This window comes from Ornithorhynchus anatinus, chromosome X2, assembly GCF_004115215.2.
Source record: "Ornithorhynchus anatinus isolate Pmale09 chromosome X2, mOrnAna1.pri.v4, whole genome shotgun sequence".
In the NCBI taxonomy this organism is placed as follows: domain Eukaryota; kingdom Metazoa; phylum Chordata; class Mammalia; order Monotremata; family Ornithorhynchidae; genus Ornithorhynchus; species Ornithorhynchus anatinus.
This window is the reverse complement of record NC_041750.1, coordinates 20,510,258-20,532,284: the sequence shown is the minus strand read 5'-3', so window position 1 is coordinate 20,532,284 and position 22,027 is coordinate 20,510,258. Positions and strand designations below refer to the sequence as shown.

The 22,027-nt window shown below is 39.8% G+C and overlaps 1 protein-coding gene across 1 annotated transcript in view; it reads left to right on the top strand.

Annotated features, from left to right (window-relative positions):
* SLC35B3 (solute carrier family 35 member B3) overlaps nucleotides 1–20,407 on the top strand; it is a 29,670-nt gene extending 9,263 nt beyond the window's left edge. Inside the window, exons 4-10 of the mRNA XM_029053069.1 lie at nucleotides 5,529–5,683; nucleotides 6,196–6,303; nucleotides 8,992–9,089; nucleotides 14,103–14,195; nucleotides 14,620–14,731; nucleotides 18,456–18,525; nucleotides 19,719–20,407. Coding sequence (XP_028908902.1) covers nucleotides 5,529–5,683; nucleotides 6,196–6,303; nucleotides 8,992–9,089; nucleotides 14,103–14,195; nucleotides 14,620–14,731; nucleotides 18,456–18,525; nucleotides 19,719–19,869 — 787 coding nt within the window. The 3' untranslated portion in view covers nucleotides 19,870–20,407. The remainder of the gene's footprint in view (nucleotides 1–5,528; nucleotides 5,684–6,195; nucleotides 6,304–8,991; nucleotides 9,090–14,102; nucleotides 14,196–14,619; nucleotides 14,732–18,455; nucleotides 18,526–19,718) is intronic.
* The last annotated feature ends 1,620 nt before the right edge of the window (nucleotides 20,408–22,027 follow it).

Here is a 22,027-nt window from a genome sequence, read left to right as displayed (position 1 = left end):
AAGGTTAGGAGGTCGTGGTGAGATACGAGGATTTTGGAGTTGGTTAGGTTAGAAGCGGTACAGTGACGAGTGAAGATGAGACCCAGCGTGGGTCCAGGTTGTGGAGTGATTGCGGTAGGGTTAAAAACATGATCACCCTCTGCTGAGAATTTATAATCCTATCCGTATCCAAGGGATTTGAATATAGTTATTTAGCATTTGTTTGTCTGACATGATTTTAGTCATTTTTATATTCATGTAGATAAAGAATTTTCAAAATATGACTACTGTATAACATTAAGCTCTCCGCAGCAGATGTAAGATACAGTTTAGGAGATAGTATATGATCGTCTCAAATTAAGAATCGCAACCGTGATTCGTACATGGGGAAAGTATGCTATGAATTCTTGTGTTGTTCTGTTCCACCATTAAACTAGTCTCTGGGGTAGCTACAGTTCAAGCAGATCAGACATGGTCCTTATCCCATATGGGATTCATAGACTCAGAGCAAGGGAGGGCAGGCATTTAATCTCCGTCTTCCAGATGAGGAAAACGAAGCCTTTATAATACAAGTGACTTTCCCAAGGTCTTACAGCCGGCAAGTGGTAGAGCCGAGATTAGAACTCGGGTCACCTCACTCCCAGGCCCGTGGTTTTTCTGCTGGGCCACAGTTCTTCTCAGCCTACCCTTATTTCTACCCTGGCTCACATTGCTCACTAACACTGCTTAAAAAAAAAAGATATATTTTTTTCCTCCTCAAAATTTCTCAGGTATGTGGAGGAGTAATGCGGTGGAAGCAATCATGCGAATAAATATGGTAACTTATATTTGTGATCAAACGGATCAGTACCCAGATCGTAGCTGCTGTGATAGTAGTCAAGTGTGACTTGTATAAATAAAAGGTATGTTCACAACTATCCATTCCCAAATGGAATAGCTGTTGTCTGGTAATAGAGTGAGCCAAACAGGTAGCAAAATTAAAATCAGATTTACTGCTGTGTTTCAATAGGAAGAGGAAATGACGCTAGTCACACCTACTTGATAATAGGGGTAGGCTCCTAGCTGTCAGAAAGCAAGCTAAACATTCTTCATAAGAAGCAGCATCAGAGGACCTGAGTTTTAATCCTGTGGGCTCTGCCACTTGTCTGTTTTGTGACCTTGGGTAAGTCACTTCACTTCTCTCCACCTCAGTTTCCTCTTCTGTAAAATGAGGATTCAATACCTCTTCTCTTTCCTACTTAGCTGTGAGCCTTATGTGGGTCAGGGACTATTTCTAACCTGATCATCCTGATCTACCGCAGCTCTTAGTATAGTGTTTTGACACAGATCTTAACAGATATAAATTATTATCGTTATTATTACCATCATTGTTAGTAATATTAAAGGTAACTTGCATCGACCTGTTCAAGCAAACATAATTGACAGATGAAAGATCTAAAGATCTAAGGTCTAGATTTAAACTTCTGAGTGACTCAAGATGAATCTCCCAATACATTTCACCTGTTTAAAAGATGAGTGGTGAGTGATAGGTCCTTAATGCTACTCAGACCTGCAATATTGCCTTTGAAGTGTCAATCACAAGGGCTAGCAACATGACCCCCTCCCCCACAAAAAAAATTATTTCAAAACACAGGTATTTGTTCTTGTGACTTGAGCTCAGCTAAAGGAATTTCAGAAGTTCATTGGGGATGGGAATGCATAAGCAGAGCAAATAAGATCTGAACTGATTCCTTTCAAAATTAATAGTGATATTTAAGTGCTTACTATGTGCCAGGCACTATACTAAGTGCTGGGGTGGATACAAGCCAATCGGATTGGACACAGTCCCTGTCCCACATAGGGCTCACAGTCTTAATCCCCATTTTACAGATGAGGGAACTGAGGCACAGAGGAGTGAAGTGGCTTGCTCAAAGTCACACAGCAAGCGCTTGGCAGTTGGGATTAGAACGCAGGTCCTCTGACCCCCCCAGGCCTGTGGTCTTTCCACTAGGCCATGCGTATAGTAAACACCTAACCCATACAGTTATTAACAGCAAAGAACTCATTTGTGGAAGTCGCCTTGCTCTGAGTGAGAAATACAAGCAACACCCCCCCACCCCGCCCCGACCCCGGGGCCAGCTTCAAACGTTGGGTCACTTGAAGGGGAAAATGCACTCCACCCTTCCACCCCGTTCTGTTTAACACTACCATGTAATAATAATAATAACTGTGGTATATGTTGGGCATTTACTGTACTAAGCACTGGGGAAATGCAAGATAATTAGGTGAGGCACAACCCCTATCCCAAATGGGCCTTGCAGTCTTAGTGTAGGCAATATTTCTTCCACAAGATAGTATTGTGTCTTATGCCAGGCGCATGCAAGCGTGACTTAATGACGTGAGGCAAAACCTCTCTGGAAACTCTGAACCGAAAACGGGGACCTTCGAAATGCCCCCATTCCTTCGGTGCTCTTGGGTTCCCCTCCCAGACCCCGTCTCCACTTCTCATCCGCTCTGGCAACTTTTCCGTTTTAACCGTACCCACGCACCGGCCCCCTCACCACCACTGGCACCCTCTGAAACTGGCCCCAAACCCCCTTTTAGGATAAACCACCATCAAAACCAAGCAGTTGCTCAACTTAACTAAAATTAGGAAAGGATTAACTGATTTTTTTTTTTATAGAACATCATTTGCTTTGTTTGAAATTCAATCTCTTCCTTAAAAAATGTTTTACTGATAGGTGTGGCCGGATTTTCATAATTACTTCAACCTTCAGTTCTAGAGTTAAAATGAAAAAGTGCCTTTTTATGGAAAATATCTGACATGAAGTGATCAAATTTGCCCTAAATTCTAGTTATTCCATGATAGAGAAATGTCACCTCCAGTTTTCCTGTAATTGTGAATTCCTAGATGGAAATTTGAGTCAAGAATCCAACATAATTAGATTATGCAAATAAAAATACTGAGCTGGTCATGTTTTTAAAGAAAAAGCACAAAGGTATTCAAAATGATTTGTTTAACCTTCTGTAGACCCATTAAATGAATGTTTGCTTACTAAAATAGATCATGGTACAGAAGAAAATTCCCTGCAAGTATCTATCCCTAGACATGCAAAGTATAAAGAAGAATGAAAGGAATTCTTGTTCAGAGTACAGAGCCCAGGCATAGCTCGGCATTGAGAGCTGAGCTAGGTTTCTGATAGCTACGTAGAAATTCATATCCTCTGTAGCTTAGAAATTTACATCGAGCAAGGATGGAGTTCAGTCTGTGCTGGTTGCTAATGAAGTCAATCAGTGGCATTTGTTGAGCACTCACTTTGGTTATTGCACTGTACTGAGCCCTTAAGAGAGTTGGTGGACGTGATCCCTGCTATCAAGGACCCGAGCGCTTAGTACAGTGCTCTGCACACAGTAAGCGCTCAATAAATACGATTCAATGAATGAATGAATGAAAGAGCTTACAGTCTAACTGGTGGGAGACATGTCAAAATAAATTAGAGGTAGGGGAAGCAACTGAGTATAGGCTACATTAAGTGCTGGGTGGGGGGACTAAGTCCATGGGAGAGACAGTAGGAAGGGAAAATAAAGCTTAGGAGTGATGAGAGCTTAGTCTAGGAAGGGTTTCACTGAAGCTTTGAAGATGGAGAGAGTGCTAGCCGGTTGGATGTGAAAGGGTAGAGAGAAGAGTTAGATGAGAACGAGGGGACATTAAGTAGGTTGGTTTTAGGTGAGTGAAGTGTGCAGTCTGGGTCATAACGGGAGAGGAGCCAAGAGAAGTAAGGAGGCGGAGAGCTGATTAGGTGCCTTGAATCTGACGGTGAGGAGTTCCCGCTTGATGTGACAGTGGATGGATAACCATTGGAGGTCTCTGGTGGTGTGGGCAGGACAATGTTCTTAGAAAGATGATTCTGCCAACGGGTTGGGGCTCACGGAGGAAGCCGATGGAGTGGTCGAGACGGACCGCGACAGGTGTTTGAACCAGTGCGGTAGCGGTTCGGACAGAGAGGAAGAAGCCGGTTTTTGGAGACGTCGTGAGATAGTCGACACGATTTAGTGACTGACTGACTGCATGGGTTGAAAGAGTGAGGGATGGGTCAAGGATCAAAGGATAAAGATGAGTGTAGGTAAATGCCAGGGCTACAGATCTGTAGGACAAGAAGGAGTCAGAGAAGTAGTTTCCGGCCCGGGTGCGAATCGTCAGCAACCCCAGTACCGCTGCTTCTAGGGTGACCTGCTGGTCCACTGGATGCGCTGCAAGCTGGGAGCCATTCGTGGGCCGCGGTGTCAAAACAGTTGCTTCTGTCTTTGAGTTCCCATGTCCACATAAATTCCCTCTGACAGGATAACCACCCAACAGAAGGTTGGCAAAATAGAGAAGCAGTGTTGCCTAGTAGGTAGTGCCTGGGAGTCAGAAGGACCACTTATGTACATTTTTATATTAATGTCTGTCTCCCTCCTCCCCAGAATGTAAACTCACTATGGGCAGGGAATGTGTCTGTTTATTGTTGTATTGCACTCTCCCAAGCACTTATTACAGTGCTTTGCACACAGTAAGTGGTCAGTAAATATGATTGAATGAATGACCTGTGTTCTGATTCCAGTTGTATTCTGTGTGACCTTGGGCAAGTCATTGCACTTCTCCATCCCTCAGTTACCTCATCTGTATAATGGGGATTAAAACAGTGAGCCCCACGTGGGACAGGGACTGTATCTGACCTGATTATCTTGTATCTACCCCAGCACTTACAACAGTGTCTGGCATGTAGTAATTGGTATCCCATTCCCTGCCTAGCCCCCCAGGGGAATATTACAAACTCACCTATGCTTTAAATCTGTTAGTCTATAACATTTTAATGGATGTAAAATAAGAAAAATCTACCCAGAGCGAAAAGCCAAATTCATTTTTATCAACTTTCCATTAGAATACTGGGGTAGGAATATGGAGAGGTCTGGCTATTGGAAGGTGTTGAGAGGTCTAAAATCCACCATTTTGATTCTTCTCAGTCCCAATTAGAAATTCTTCAGTCATATCAGAAGTCTGGGAATCCATCTCAAAAAGCAATAGGGACCATTACCTTCATTGACCCAATGGAGTTTATCAACTGTGTTGTCTTGGAATACTCAGATCAGCTAGACATCAGTGCTAGATATGTGCTATTTTACAACAGCCTTGGTGTCGGGAAGCTTCCCTTTTATACATACTTTTTAAGCTTATGTCAAGGCTAAATTGTGATTTTTTTCATACATCCTTTTATGTAATTACTAGACTATAAGTGGGTTTAAAAATACAATAAGAAATCAACCAATCGATGGTTTGTATTGAACACTTAGTGTGTGCAGAGGACTGTACTAAGAGCTTGGGAGAGTACAAGCCAACAGAACATATCGATACATTCCCTGTCCACAGGGAGCGTACAGTCTAGAGGAGCTTACAATCTAGAGGAAATAGTCTGGAAATTATTAAAAACCCTAAGCAAGAATTCTAGGAAACTACTATTTCACTTACCTTTGTGTATGCCATCTTTATGAATTTGATTCTAATGGAGTCTAATTACGATTGTGTTTTACAGAATACCAGGAAAAACCTACATGATTATAGCTTTTCTCACTGTGGGTACTATGGGATTATCAAATACATCTCTAGGATATCTGAATTACCCCACCCAAGTCATCTTCAAATGCTGTAAATTAATTCCTGTAATGATAGGAGGAGTTTTCATACAAGGTATATTTATTCTTTAAAATATTATTTGGTACTAGATGGGATTTCCCAGTAGAAATTTTTTTAGCATCTGAAAAAATGTTGATTCTTTTTTAATGTATAGTACTCATTCTGTATATTCAAAATAATGTTTACAAGCATATAATGACAAAAATATTAAAAGGATAGGAGAAATCCAACAATCTGTCTTGATGCCCTGAAAAAATTCAGGTGGTTCCAAGACTATCCTACTTGACCCTCCAAAATAAATTCCTGTCCTCCTGAGAGTTGGCATTTTTTTTTCCACTCATCCCACCCAAATCCCAGTGTGGTTTTTTTTGACCTGCAGTTTTTTGATTGGCTCACTAATAGTTAACTGGTTTCATAAAAGAAGTTTATTTTTGTAATACGTTCCCTTGACCTTCTGCTTTGAATGAATTTCCACCTCCCATTCCTCCAACTGCTGTCCTCCAAAACTTTAGGAGAATTAAAGTTCTTCTAAAATTCTGATTTCTTTGCATTCTTGTTTATCACAGGAAAACGTTATAATGTAGCCGATGTTTTGGCTGCAGTGTGCATGAGTCTGGGCTTAATCTGGTTCACCCTAGCTGACAGTACAGTTGCACCAAAGTTCAATCTAACAGGTAAAGAAACTCTTAGTATTTCTTGATTCCTAAACATTTTATGGCCAAAAGAGTGAGTTTTGGATGATAGGGATCTGAAAGTGTCATACCCAGAGTTATTTCTCATGGCAAAAAAATTCATAGCTTAAAACTATTGAAGTGCTCTTAAAAAGGTGTAGGTTTTAATGTCATATCATGCTGGTAATATAAATATATCATGCTGCAGTTGTTTTGGGAAGCCCCCTTTCACTTTAACAATAGCTTGCTGTATTATTTTGTCCAATTACTAATTGTAAAAGCCTGAATATAATTTGTGGGAAATTACACAAACTTGTGTATATTATTCTAGTATCAGTTACTCTTCACTCACGTGACTTAATCAAAATTCTTGAAATGTGCAGTTTGTCAAGGGCAAATCTATTTATATGCTTGTTTTGCCTAAGGAAGGGAAGCTATGCTGTGAGGTTAAACAGAACATGTATTCTTTGCCATCTAATATAAATATGGCAATAAAACCTGAATGTGTTTAAAGCTTTCACTGCATGAGCAGTTTTGCCTATATTGAACTATGTAGAATTTTGCAAATTAGATTTAAAGCTCTTTGAAAGGAGCAAGACACATGTGAACATTTCTGGGTATGTAGAAGGAAGAAAAAGCACGACAAAACATAGCTTGCTCAAGGATCCCATCCTAATAATATGCTGACAACACAAAAGTCACTTTGGATTAGTTTTTTGTGTTCGTTATACATGTATGATGTGATTTGCTAGAAATTATTGAAATGTAAAATTAAATTTGTGTGATCATTGCTTTAGTGCTCCCTTTACTAGTCATGTTCACCCGGCATGTTTCAGAGAGGAGCAGCATGGCCTAGTGGAAAGAGCCTGGACCTGGGAGTCGGAAGAACTGGGTTCTAATCCTGGCTCTGACGCTTGTCTGCTATGTAACCTCGGGCAAGTCACTGAACTACTCTGTGCCTCCATTTCCTCATCTCTAAAATGGGGGTTCAATGCCTGTTCTCTGTCAATCGTATATTTTGAGCACTTCATTCAGTCGTATTTATTGAGTGCTTAACTGTGTGCAAAGCACTGTACTAAGCACGTGGGAGAGAACAGTGTAACAGAGTTGGTAGATATGTTCAAGTGCTTAGCACAGTGTTTTGTACACAGTAAGCACTCAATAAATATGATTGAATGAATATGTTCCCTGCCCACAACATCCTTAGACTGGAATTGTGTCCAACCTGATTATCTTGTATCTACTCCAGTCCTTAGTAGAATGTTTGCCACCAGATTAGGCCTCAAAAAATAATACTATGGATTAGTAAAAAAATTAAAACTTTGAAATATAATTCATGGCATATGAAGTACATTTTGAGGGCCTTTTGAAATCCCTTTGTAGTTGCATCATCTCTATTATAAAGCTTTGAATTTTTTTATGATATTTAAGAGCTTACTATCTGCCAAGCACTATGCTTAGCGCTGAGGGAGATACAGTATAACCAGGTTGGGCACCATCTCTGTCCCCTATGGGATTCACAGTCTATGGGGAAGGGAGAACAGATATTTAATTCCCATTTTACCAATGAGAACAGTGCTTGGCACATAGTGCCAAGAGCCCGGGCTTGGGAGTCAGGTCATGAGTTCTAATCCCAGCTCCACCACTTATCAGCTTTGTGACTCTGGGCAAGTCACTTAACCTCTCTGTGCCTCAGTTACCTCATCTGTAAAATGGGGATTATGACTGTGAGCCCTTCGTGGGATACCCTGATTACCTTGTATCCACCCCAGTGCTTAGAAACAGTGCTTGGTACATAGTAAGCGTTCAACAAATACCACCATTATTATTATTATTATCAGTATCCAGTATCAATTCTAGTACCCTTTGGTGCTACTCTCAGGGCCACCTGGAGAGAACTTTACTCTTATTCAGTTTGTCTTTTTTTTAATGTTCTATGAGTATTATATGTACAGTTCTTACAGATATATATATATGTAAATATATATTTGCAACTCAGATAAATATTAACTGCACATTAATAAGATTTGATGAGCATTGCAAAACATTTACTAAGCACGTGGGAAAGTAGGTTGTGAGCCCCCCAAAAGGGACGCAAACTGTCTCTAATGCCCACCCATGTATTCTCTCCCGGCGTTTAGTACAGTGCTCCGTACACAGTAAGCGCTTAATAAATTACTATTTGAGAAGCAAGATACTCATTCCCTGCCCTCCCTCAGGATGCTTACAAGATATTAGTAATGTAGTGATTCGTTGGCTTAATTTCAGGTTAATTAGAAAAGGGTTTCGTGGGTTTTACAGAATGAGTATTCTTACCAATTGGAAGGAAGTCTTCCCGCACCATAAAATTGAAGGCCCGATACTGAAACTTGGAAACAACTATATAGGACAGGGCAAATGTGCTTATGTTGTTCAATGTATTGGAAAATGTTACTATTGGCAAAATTATTTCTGTTTGAATTTCTGATTTCCTGACATATTAAGCATAATGGATGTGGCCGAGGGGCTGTTCATAGTAAAATGGATAACTAAGGAACAGATTGCAGTCTATATTAATGTTCTTGGCAAATTAGAAACTAGGTGTGATTTTTAAATTTGATTTTAGCCTTCAGATGTGTTCATGTAAAACTTGGAATTGCCATAGTCTTTGGCGTATAAATAAGAATTGTTTTTCTTTTCATTTTCTTGAAGGTGTGGTCCTGATCTCCCTTGCCCTCTGTGCAGACGCAGTTATAGGAAATGTTCAAGAAAAAGCTATGAAATTGCACAATGGGTCCAATTCAGAAATGGTAAATACTAGCTCTTTCTATATATTGTCTCTTCATATTTGAGGAGCCCATAACTCATTCTTCCCTGGAGAAGCCGCTCTTGTAGAAATGAGTTCTAATGTTATATATAATCACAAGTGGGAAGAGCATTAAACTGGAAGTCAAGAAATCTGGGTTTGAATTCTAGCTCTGTGTCTCCCAGAGCCAGGCACTTCAACTCTATATTTCTAGTTTCTTCATCTGCAAAATAAAGATAAGATCCCTGATCTCCCTACCTCTTAGATTAGGAACCCTGCGTTGAATAGGAACTCTGGCTGGTCTGTGCCTGTACCGTGCCGTTCTCTGTGCCTCAGTTACTCATCTATAATATGGGAATAAAGACTGTGAGCCCCATCTGAGACATGGACTGTGCCCAACCTCATATCAAATCCAGCACTTAGAATAATGCCTGGCACACAGTAAGTGCTTAACAAATACCAACAAAAAGAAAATTCTTGTTACTGAGACTTTCTTTCAGTGAAGCCAGTCACTTCTGAATTTGACAGCCATTTTATATATTGATTATCTGAGGTTGAAGACTGGAAGTCAAAGCATAAACCTGAATTGAAGCATTGAAACAGTCAAAGAGTGGAACAATGACCCATAAATCTTCCTCTATCAAAAAGGAATCTTGAGTTTTCTGTGGCTCCTAGGTATTTCAGATGTTTTAGTGATCTCATCTTCTGGAGAAGTCTAAGAAAAACATTCCTCATTTTATCTAAAACTACAAGAACTAAAATCTGATAAACCATCCATTTATGTTGTATATTTTTTTAATCTTCTAAAATTAGATAGGTGTCTCTCCTGAATGATCAGGGAAAGTCAGAAGACAACTTAAAGATATCTGCCCATACCACGCTGCTTTCTGGTAACATTTGCTGCCTTTAGAAGAAAGCACTTTGAAAGTAAATGTTCTCAAAAGTATTGGTTGTGTGCACTGGAATGAATAATATTACTATGTAAGATCTAGTCTCCCAAAGTACTGAATGTGATGTGAAAGTGCTCAGTGAACCAAATGATGCAAATTAGAAAGTTATAATGACTTTGCTTTTTGATAAAACCTGATACATTTTAACAAAAATATCAACAGAGGCATAGCCATGAAAACTTTACCTAATCTGAGTTTGGAAGTTTATTCTTAGTACAAAACTGAGCTGGGTGATTAACCACATTAAAAATTACTTGAGAAAATAATCAGAGCTTGTAAAATTAAGTGCTTTATAATAATGATCAATGTGGGATTTCCAGATCTGAACAAAGCCCAGAAGCTCTTTACAGCCTTTTTGGTAAGGGATTTAAAAAAAAAAATCTCTCCGTCTCCAAGTATCTAGAGAGAGAAAGGAGGAGTGAACCATTTACTGTCTTGTTAGCACATTTAGGGAGAAGGAAGGTACAGATTAGCACAGAATTGAACAGGCACTAGCTATTCCATCGAAAGGAGCAGGAGGAAGAAGAAACGATTCCAAGTAAATAATGGGTTCAGCAGAAACTTGAATATGCTTCCACACCGTCTCAAAGTAATGACCAAAACTATTAACGTGACTCAAGAGTATAAAACATGTAGAATGAGATTCTAAGGATAGATTTAGGTAACAACATAAATCAGTTCAGTGCTGTTTTGGAACTCCCCTTATTCAATTCCTATTTGTGGACAGAGTGATTAACCTTATTTGTAAGTGATAAATACACTAACTTAGAATCCATTTGTTGACTCATTTTGAGGATTATCAGTAGACCATTCGATTGACTCATTATCTTATGTTTGGCCAGGCTCAATCAGTAGAATCGTACATCTACACAGCTTCCTGCATTCAGAACTTCACTTAACTCTAACATTTGCCTAGGCATATTTAGAGAACCCTATGAGGCTTCTTTAGATTCTCATCATCATTACTGGGAGTGTGGCAAATGGCAGAGCTGGGATTAGGCCCTAGGCCCTAATGCTCATCTTTGGGGAAGGGAGAAGGCGAGAATCCTTCGGAAGAGAGTAGCAGAAACATGGGGCTGTCTAGCTCAATGTAGATTTTTGTGATACCAAAGAGACATATATGTGTATGTGTGCGTATACAGCCACTTGCCTGCTGTAGGATCTTAGACAAGTCACTGAGCTTGTCTGGGCCCCAGTTTCTTTGTCTGTAAAATGGGAATTCAGTGCCCTTTCAATGCCAGTGCGGTTCTGCTTCCTACTGGGACTAGGAAGCCCACGTGGGGCAAGGACTGTATCCGACCTAATCGTCTTTTAGCTTCTACAGCACTTAGTATAATGCTTGGCACAAAGTAGATGTTTATCAGATTCCATAGTTATGTCTTCCCAGCCACCACTACAGCACTTGCACACTCTCAGCTACCTGTAGCAAGCAAAAATTGTAGTGCTTAAGTGCTTGCTGTGTGCCAAGCACTGTACAGATCAGTTGTATTTATTGAGTTCTTAAGGTGTACAGAGTGAGCATTTGAGAGAGTATAATATAACAGAGTTGACAGACACATTTCCTTCCCATTGAGAGCCTGCTACGTATAGTGCGCTTTAATCATTTGGGAGAGTACAGTGCAATTGACAAAAATGCTCCCGGGCCTCTTGGAGCTTTCAATGTATCCGGGGAGATGGACACTTAAATTGCAAGTAGAAGGAAGTAGTGTAAGATGCACTTAAGAGCTATAAGGGTTGTGAGGACTTAAGTGACATTTGGGCTTTTAACATAGGGAAAGTAGAAATTAATCCTGGAAAGCCTTCAAGAGAAGGTGTGATTTCAGAGATGGGGTGAGTGTAGTCTGCCCGCTTTGAAGTGGGAGGGATTCCCCCACACGATAGGGAGACGTAAATGAAAGGATTGGCAGCAAGAAAGATAAAGAAGCAGATTGAGTAGGGTAGCTTGAAAGCAAAGAAGAATGCAAGCTGAGTTGGGGGAGAAGAGAGTGGATAAGTAAGAGGGAGCGAGTGAATTGAGTGCTTGGAGCAAATAACCCAGAGTTTCTGTTTGAGGTGGAGAGGAAGAGGCAACCATTGGAGGTTTTAGGAATGGGGAGAGGTAGGCAGAGTACTGTTTTAGAAAAGTGATGTGGGCAGCAGAATAAAATATGAACTGGAGAGGGGAGAATCTGGAGGCAGGGACAGATGCAAGGAAGCTGATTGAGTAGTCCAGCCAGGATATTACAAGTACCTGGACCAGGATAATCCCGGCTCGGCCACTTGTCAGCTGTGTGACTTTGGGCAAGTCACTTAACTTCTCTGTGCCTCAGTTACCTCATCTGTAAAATGGGGATTAAGACTGTGAGCCCCACGTGGGACAACCTGATTCCCCTGTGACTACCCCAGCGCTTAGAACAGTGCTCGGCACATAGTAAGCGCTTAACAAATACCAACATTATTATAGCCATTTAGATGGAGAGGAAGAGGTGGAGCCTGGATATATGGAGGAAGAACCAACAGGACTTGGTGACAGGCTGAGAATATGGAAATGAGAGGGTGTAGCAATGCCTAGTGAAGAGAGCGCAGATCTAGGACTCGGGGGACTTGGGTTCTAATCCCACTTTTGCCACTTTTCTGCTGTGAGATCATCTCTGTGCCTCCATTGCCTCACCTGTGAATGGGGTTTTTAACTTACCCCCTCCTATATAGACTTTGAGCCCTGTGTGGGATAGGGATCGTGTGTTTTGTATCTACCCCAGTGCTTAGAAAAGTGAGTGCTTGGCACATAGTAAGTGCTAAACTGGTACCATAATTATTAATTCTTGCCATTAGGGAGGAGAGAAGGGGAGGCATGGAGGAGGGTCATGTTGTCAACTGATAGCACTAAGATCTCAAATTTCCATTTTCTACCCTGTGAGTACTAATTTGCTCACCTGGCTAGTTTTTCATTCTCCTTTTCCTCCAACCTATCACATCATTTAGCTCCAGCAGGGCAGAAATTGTCTCTTACCTCCATTTGACTCTGTAAATGTTGAGTACAGTTCTTTGGACCACGGAAAGAAGGCAACTGATTGAAATGCATATGGAAATGTAAACTCTGTAAAGTCAATCGTATTTATTGAACGCTCACTGTTTGCAGAGCGCTCGGGAGAGTACAATATAACAGTAAACACAGACATTCCCTGCCCACAATGAGTTCTCACAGAACTCTTCAGTGGTTGGAATCCTACTTTCAGGAAATCTTGGATAGATGCTGCAGGATATAGTAGAATGAAGCCACTGCCATTTGGTTAGCTGAAAGGGGACATTCACAAACAGGGCAAGAGGAATAATCTGTTTGAAGACAAGAGACACACAGACTTGAACAGAGCATGGAGCAGTGAACTCTTAGGCAACAACCGGGATAATAATAATTACAGTATTTGTTTAGGGCTTACTATGTGTCAAGCACTGAGTAAGCTCTGGGGTAGATACAAGCAAATCGAGTTGGACACAGTCCCTGTCCCACGTGGGGCACCCAGTCTCAATTCCCATTTTACAGATGAGGTAATTGAGGCCCAGAGAAGTAAAGTGACTTCCCCAAGGTCACACAGCAGACAAGTGGCAGACCTGGGATTAGAACCCCAGACCGTCAGAAACTATCTTTGAAAATGAAGGACCACTGCCTGGCTAGGGCTGCCTAGGCCAATTCAGATTATTAAACCAAAGGGAGCTTAGACAAATCAGGCTGGTTTTTGCCCACTTTCATTCCATTTTCCTGTGCTTTTTAAATTATTTTTTGGATTGTTCAAGTTTGTCTCAGTTCATATACCTGATTCATGTAAATGGATTACATTAACGGTGTAAGTATTGAAATTGACGGCATACGATATACTCTCAGGTTACAATCAATTAGCATCACCCTTCATTTTCAGTAAGGTAAATCACAGAGCATCACTGCTTTTTGGAGTTGTTTTGTGCTACAGACATAAACTTAATTGAATAAATTAATTGAGCTACTTCTTTTAATTTTCTACTTTTGGTTTGATTGTTAGGACTTGTATCACCAGGTAATCTTTTTTTATTCCTTTCCACTTTATCCACTCCAGGTTTTATATTCCTATTCAATAGGTTTTGTGTACATTTTATTGGGATTGACATGCACTACTGGATTAAGCCCTGCAGTCACATTTTGTTCAGAGGTAAACACTGGTTAATCACTTTTTTTTTTTAACAAACATCTGCCATTAAATAATCTTCTCTGTATTCCATGTCTTCCTGACGGTCAAAATCATTTATTTTGGCCGGCAAATCCCTTAAACATAACCTTAGTGAAACCCATTCAGTAGGTCAGAAATTCAGATTGCATAATTTTTATTCTAATTTGTTTTGCCCTTACTACATCCAGTAGGTTAATTTCAAAAAAAAAAATACATTGCCAAAGTTGTGGATTTTTAATTTCATTACTTTTTCTCTTATCAAAATTAAATAAGAATCTTTGCATGAATGCATTGTTGAACAGCTTATTATTGCTCAAGCAGTTGATTAAAATCTGTAGTTTTATTTCATTTTGTAATACCTCAGGGTTTGTTTTGCATTTTCCTAACAGGTTTTTTCTTGTTGCAGCATCCAGTTCAGACCTATGGTTATGCGTTCTTTTTTTCCCTCACTGGGTATTTTGGAATCTCCTTTGTTCTGGCCTTGATTAAAATCTTTGGCGCGCTCCTGGCTGTGACAGGTAGGACTAAATTTATATTTTTAAATTCTAATATAAAGTCAGTCAAACAGTATTATTTATTGAGCACCTACTGTATACAAAACACTGTCCTCAGTGCTTGGAAGAGTACAATAGACATCGGAGACATAACCCTGCCCTCAAAGTGTTTAGCATCTCCCATAGGCATATAATTCACAGATTGGAAAGAAAAGTATATTTTTGTATGTACTAAAATGAGTTGGATGATTGTGTTGAGGTAGTGGTAAAGGGAGAAAAAAATGAATTGGGGAAAAGCCTCTTGATGGAGCTGGAATTTCTGAAGGACTTTGAAGGTGAGGGTTAATTGTGGATGGGCCTGATCGAGGAGGGAGTTTCAAGCATGGGGTAGAGCGTAACCAAGAGGTCAAAGACAGAAAAGTTGAGAATGAGCTACAGTGGGAAGGTAAATTGGGAGGAATGAAGAGTGTGAGCTGGAGTCTAGTGAGAGAAGAGAGTGGATGTAAAAGGGAGAGAATTGATGAATTGCCTTAAAACCAATGGTCAAGAATTTCTGCTTAATATGGAGAGGAATGGGTAGCCATTGGAGATTTAGAAAGGAGATCTGGCTAGCAGGGTGATTGCAGACTGGAAAGGGGAGAAGCTGGAGATCGGGGAGAACAGCAAGAAGGCTGAAACAGTAGTGAGTCTAGCCAGGAGATCATGAGCACCTGGACCAGGGTAGTGACCATTGGGATGGGGAAAGATGGGTGGACTCTGGAAATGTGAGGAAAAGCCAGCAGAATTTGCAACCAAGTAAATCTGAGAGTGGAAAGAAAGCAGAAAGTCCAAGGAAGCAACGTGGCCCAGTGGAAAGAGCACAGCTTGGAGTCGGGGGACCTAGGCTCTAATATCGGCTCTAACAATTGCTTTCCGTGTGACCTGGGGCAAGTCATTTGCCTTCTCTGTTTCCTCAGCTGGAAATTGGGGCTGCGTTACCTGTTTTTTCTCCTACTTAATCTCTGAGCCCGATGTGGGACAGAGACTGTGTCTGGCGTAATTGACCTCTACCTACTGCAGCGGTTAAACAGTGACCCATAATAAGCACTTAACAAATACAATGAAAAAATAACCAGTGTTGATGCTTTGGAGAGAGGGAGGTTGGTGGCGGGGTCAACTGTCATGAGAAAGTTTGGTGTAGAGTGGATTTGGGATGGATGATGAGCATGTGGTTAGCCGTGTCGATCTTAAAGTGCTGGCAGAGGGACACCTTTGTCGAGAGGTCCTAAAGGCAAGACCACCTGCAAGGTAGCAAAGGATATGAGAGGTCAGGGCTAGGGAGATAGCTATGGGCATCTCCCACCTACAAGTAGGAACCGAAGCAGTGGGAGATGATGAACCCCTCGAGGGAATGAATGTGAATAACCCAGCGAGTATCATTCAACCACAACAAAACCTTTTCCCCGGCTCTGGGGTTTTGCTGGTCCTAGCCTACCAGCATACCATAATTAGTATTATTATTATTGTTATTAGTAGTAGTAGTAGTATTATTACCACCCGGTTTCTGTGGCCATCCTGATCCCCTACCCTTCTCCCCAGTCCATCCATGCTTCTCCTCAGGTGAATGAGGAATGGGACTTGGAAGCCATGGTTACAGCTGAAGGGGCAGGAATCCATGAGGGATAGGATTGATGGCGAAGGGATAGGTTTTACAGCTTAAAGTGAAAACTTTTCCTAATTAACTTTGGGTTAACTTTAATCTTTTCAACACTTCTTCAGTATCATTTGGCTAAATACTTAAAAATGCATTTATATGACTGTGTTTAAATGTGTGTTAGCCATAAAAAAGGCCTAGTCAGTAAGGATCAATTGTATAAAGAATGGTGCTTCATTTGTACTGTGGCTGGGGTGCTCATTTGCCTTTAGCAGAGTTCAGTAAGCAGTAAATTCAATAAGATTTTGAAGAATATGGATGAAAATAACTGTTTTTTGCCTGAAAGAAGTTGAAGATTTGATTTGAATTTAATGTCTGTTTGAGCTTGTTAAACCCAGTTTGTTTGACGTGAACCAACTCAAACTTAAATTTGAGTTTGTTTCAGTCTTCTAGGCTGTAATTTCGTTGTGGGCAGGGAATGTGTCTACCAATTCTGTTATATTGTACTCTTCCAAATGCTTATCCAGTGATCTGCTCATAGTAAGCACTCAAATGCAGTCAATTAAGAAAACCTCAGGAGACAGCGCATGACCCTAGTAGATTAAAGCACTGGCCTGAGAGCCGGAGAACCTGGGTTTTAATCCCATCTCTGCCACTTGCCTGCCGTGTGACCTTAGGCAAGTCACTTAACTTCTGTGCCTCAGTTTCCTAAACTGCAAAATGGGGTTTCAATACTTGTCCTCTCTCCAACTTACACTATGAGCCCCATGTGGGACAGGGACTGCATACAGCCTAATTAATTTGTGTTTGCCCCAGCACTTAGAACAATGCCTGGCACACAGTAACCACTTAATGAGTACAGTGAAAGGAAAAAAAAAAAGTACTGGCTGCAGTAACAGCTCATTTCCAGGTTTTCTTTTGCTTGACCTTGAATTTTCTTCTTAATAATGGCAAAAGTATTAAAGTATTGTATTGAGCTATAAAACAACATCACATCGTCTGTTATTTTTCCTTCCCTTCATTTCTTATTGGTTATGAGGAAAAGATGAAAGAGTTTAATGAAAATTCTATTTCTATTACCAGAATGAAGAGTTATCTAGCTTAATTGGAAAAAAGAACAAAACACATTTGAATTAAGAGAAAATGGTTACATAAATATTTTAATTAATAACTGATTTGGCAAAAGAGGAGAAATAATACTAATTAGAAAAACCAAAGTCATTTAACTGTTTTTTTAAATTATTCATCTGTAAACTCCATTTTCTAATTAAAACTCAATATGCTTTTTTATTTTGCTTACATTTGTATGTAATGGAAAAACCTTTTATTGGCCTAAACATCAGGAGATATTTAAAAAAAGTCCCTTAAAGTTAATCAATTTCAGGCTAAGAAAAGGTAAAAGATACTTGTTGTTTTAAACATTTTTACAAGAAACGTTGATCTTAGACACCTTAGGGAACACTATTTTGCCAAAAATGAGCACTGTGTACTCAAGTCTAGAAAATACTCAGCTCTTATTTCCAAGGTTCTTGAGGTATTTGACCTTAACTGTAAAATGTGTGTTATCATTCAAGATAAAGCAGCGTTTTGCACACTAATGTGGAATTTTGTGAGTTGTATTTAACAAGAGTTTAACGTGGCTGTCACCTTTGTGCTCTTTGGACCAGAATTCTTAGTCTTCATTTTCCTTTCAAGTTCAGTAAGGTCAGCATTTAAATATTGCTTTGGTATCTTGAACATTCCATAGTCCATTTTCCCCTTCAGCTGATATAAGGTGTCATTTTTAAGGCATCACATGAGGTAAAATGGCATATATCATCTGCCTAGTTGTTATTAAGTTGCTAATCTTGTGAATATTCCTACATCCTTTTTTGTCTTTAAATTTATTTACATCATTTCGTGATAATGTCGCTTACTATGAACGTTCAGCTAATGTGGAAATGACAAGAGTAACCTCTGGTAAAATTACCATTAAATGAAGGAGACCTTGTAAGTTTTATGACTTGATTTATGATTGATGATTAATCTAAAGCCTTCACTCTAATGAGGAGGCTTTACACTTTAAACAAAAAGAGTAAAACCTTATTAAACGGGACATTTTATTTTCTTCTACAGTAACAACAGGGAGAAAAGCAATGACGATTGTCCTTTCTTTTGTATTCTTTGCTAAACCATTCACATTTCAGTAAGTAAATTGTCCTCAAGTGTTGTTTTGATGTTTATGATTCTCAGTTTTTATGTGGAGAGTTGTTTAATTTTAAACAGAGCTAATACTGATCTTTGGGTTTTGTGAGGGAGCGCGTTTTTATAAATATATGCTTTCTGCTATCATTCAGTGCAAAGTTGCAGGGTTTTTTTTCGACATTTATGGATAGGTCTACAATTCTTCCTTATTTACATCCCAGAGTTCACTTGAAATATAACTTTTAGCTTCGTTTGCATTATGTAAATATACTCCTTAACTGGGTAGATATTTTGGATTTGCTAGGTAAAGAGGCAAGTGTCCTGTTGTCTAATACAAGGGTACGATTGAACTCGGTAACATTCTAAAGAAGGCCCCAGGGTTGGATAAGTTTTTATTCAACTAAAGACAAATGTTCGTCCTATTTTGGAACCTATTTGGAGTGGTAGATTCACATTCTGTAGAATCATTTCATAGCAGTGATGTTATCAAAAGCCTGAGAGATTCACAGGGCTCTCCCTCGCCCCAGTAATTCCATTTGGGGTCTCTAGAAGCCTCCTTTTCCTCAGTCATTTTCATATTTCTTCCTCCCCTTCCCAAAAGAGAAAACTGGCTGTGGTTTTTCAAGAAACTATCTACCTACCAGCCAGGTTGCCTAGGACCTTTGAACACACTTTCCAGCCCTACTTGATTAATTAATTCATTCATTCAGTCATATTCTCCCCTGATTAGACTGTAAGCCCATCAAAGGGCAGGGACTGTCTCTATCTGTTACCGATTTGCACATTCCAAGCACTTAGTACAGTGCTCTGCACATAGTAAGCGCTCAATAAATAGTATTGAATGAATTTACTAAGTGCTTCCTGTGTGCAGAGCCCTGTACTAAACGCTTGGGAAAGTACAATACACCAAGAAAGAGTGACAGTCCCTTCCCACAATGAGTTCTATGAGCCTTAAACCATTACACCCTGAGAATGAACCTAGGTGAGTGCTTAAAAAGTAGAACATGGCTAATTGTTCAGATGGATGTACACTAGCCTGAGACACTACGTAAATTAAACTGTCATACTAACGTGAGTGTAGTGGTTTAAGAAAACTTTAATCTTTAATTTAGAAATTGAGACCTGGGTAGTAACAGATTCCGATTAAAGCAAATTTTTACCTTGATGGTGATTTTGTTTTGTTTTCTCTCTCAGGTACGTGTGGTCTGGCTTATTAGTTGTCCTGGGTATATTTCTCAATGTTTACAGCAAAAATATGGATAAAATGAAGTTACCATCACTCTCTGGTCTTTTAAACAAGGCAACAGAAGACAGAAAGACAAGGACGTTATCACAGACTGTTTAGGCATGTCTGGAACGGAGTGTTTTGGTAGTATTTTCTTGGAACGGATAACGATTATTTCAGTTTCCAAAGGGAACAAAATAAAAACCAAAGGACCGGAAGGCCCACTATCCATTTGTAAAGGACTAAACATGAACTGTTTTATATGAAGTGAGCCTTCTCTTCAGAACACTTGACCCAAACATTTGACTTTTGGGGCATTCAGCAGAGCAGTTGTGTAGCACTTAGCAAGAATCCAGTATCAAGAAAATGAAGGAGTACTTTCTGGCAGTTTGTTGAGAATTTTCATGTGAAATCCAACCTGGTTCAAGTTCATTTGACTATGGTATTTTTATTACATCAGTGATGCTACTCATTTGGAGATAATGGAGGGTTGTTTTGTTGTCTTCGGTGTTTGGGTTGAGTAATTTCAAATGATGTTATATTAACAATGGTTCTGATTTCCTAAATTGATCATTTTAAATCTGGGGAGAATAGTACTATGGGAATAGTAGCATTCTTCATTTTAAATAAAAAGTCTTTGATTTTTTTAAAGTCTTAATTTAATTGTGTATTTGATCAAATTGGCCGTCTGGTTTCAGTAATAAGGGCCCCCAAGAAATTTGGTTTTTCTTCCCTGTAAAATAGTTATAATCTCTGAATGTACAGATATATTTTTAATGGGAACTTGGAATAAGAAATGTTAAAGAATCAGTCAATCTATGGTATTTGCTTTAGTGCTTACTGTGTGCAGAGCACTCTACTCAGCATTTGGGAGAGCACAGTACAACGGCATTAGTACACATGTTCCCTGCCCACAGGAGTTTACAGTCTAGAAGGGGGAGACAGACATCAATATAAATAAGTTTCAACTCTCCAGATCAGTCATTCTTGTGCGATAATAATAATAATAGTAATTGTGGTATTTGTCAGGCATGATACTAAGCACTGAAGTAGATATAAGCAGATCAGGTTGGACACAGCCATTATCCCAAGTGAGGCTCATAGCCTCACTCCTCATTTTGCAGATGAGGTAACTGAAGCACAGAGAAGTGAAGTGACTTTAAACCCATGGATGTCTTTCTTTGTGGCCAATGGGATACTGGGGCCAATCTTCATTTCTTGTCCCAGGAGACATTATCTAAGTTATCGATTGGCATTAGCTCCCCTAAGTGACCTCAGTTGCCCAAAGTGTGAATGAACAACTGAAGTTCCAATTTTGACTCTTTCCCCATTGTCGAGAGGGTGTAAACCGTGCCTGTATTGTGTACTCACCTACACTCTCAAAATCCTATGGCAAGCTGTGTGGCATAGTGGAAAGGACATTGGCTTGAGAGTCACGGGACCTGGGTTCTAATCATGATTCTTCCACTCGTCCATTGTGGGCCTTTAAGTGAGCACTTAACTTCTCTGTGCCACAGGTTCCTCCTCTGTAAAGTGGGAATTCAGTGTCTCTTCTCCCTCCCTCCTAAAAGACTATCATTTTGGACACAATCCCTGTCCCACATGTAGCATTGTGTTGAAAATGAGAGTCTTACGTCTACCCCAGTGGTTATTACAGTGCTTGGCACACATTAAGCACTTAACAAGCACCACAAATATATTAGTATTAATACCTCACCTCCAGTCAATTTTCCCATTATCGTGTGGCCTAGGTACTGGACAGTCTTCCCTCCATGTGTATGTGAGCTGTCAAGCAGGAGAAAGTGAGTTTCCCAGCCAGAATGGATACTTTTAAGAACATGTAAATAATCCAACCAACCATGCTGCTTTGAAGCGCAACAGTCTAATTGTCATGATGTTTTTTTCCAGTATTTTTCAGAGTTTAGAGTTAAGCCATCTTTCTAGGGTCATTTAACAAAGGCATTGTTTTGGCTGTCTTTCACGCATCATACATTTTCCCAATTCTCCTTTAATCCTCAAAAGTGAAAGCTACAGTCATCTTAAAATCATGTCAATCAATTCTCTGTCATCAAGTCCTGGAAATTGGAATGATTGGGCTTTAGCTTTTTTCCTATTGCGTTTTGGCATGCAACACTAATCAATAGTATTTGAGTACTTACTATGTGTGGATCACTGTTCTAAACATTTGGGAAAGTATAATATAGAATTGGTTAATGTGATCCCACAAGGAACTGACAGTCTAAGGAGGGAGACACATTAAAATAGATTATGGATAGCG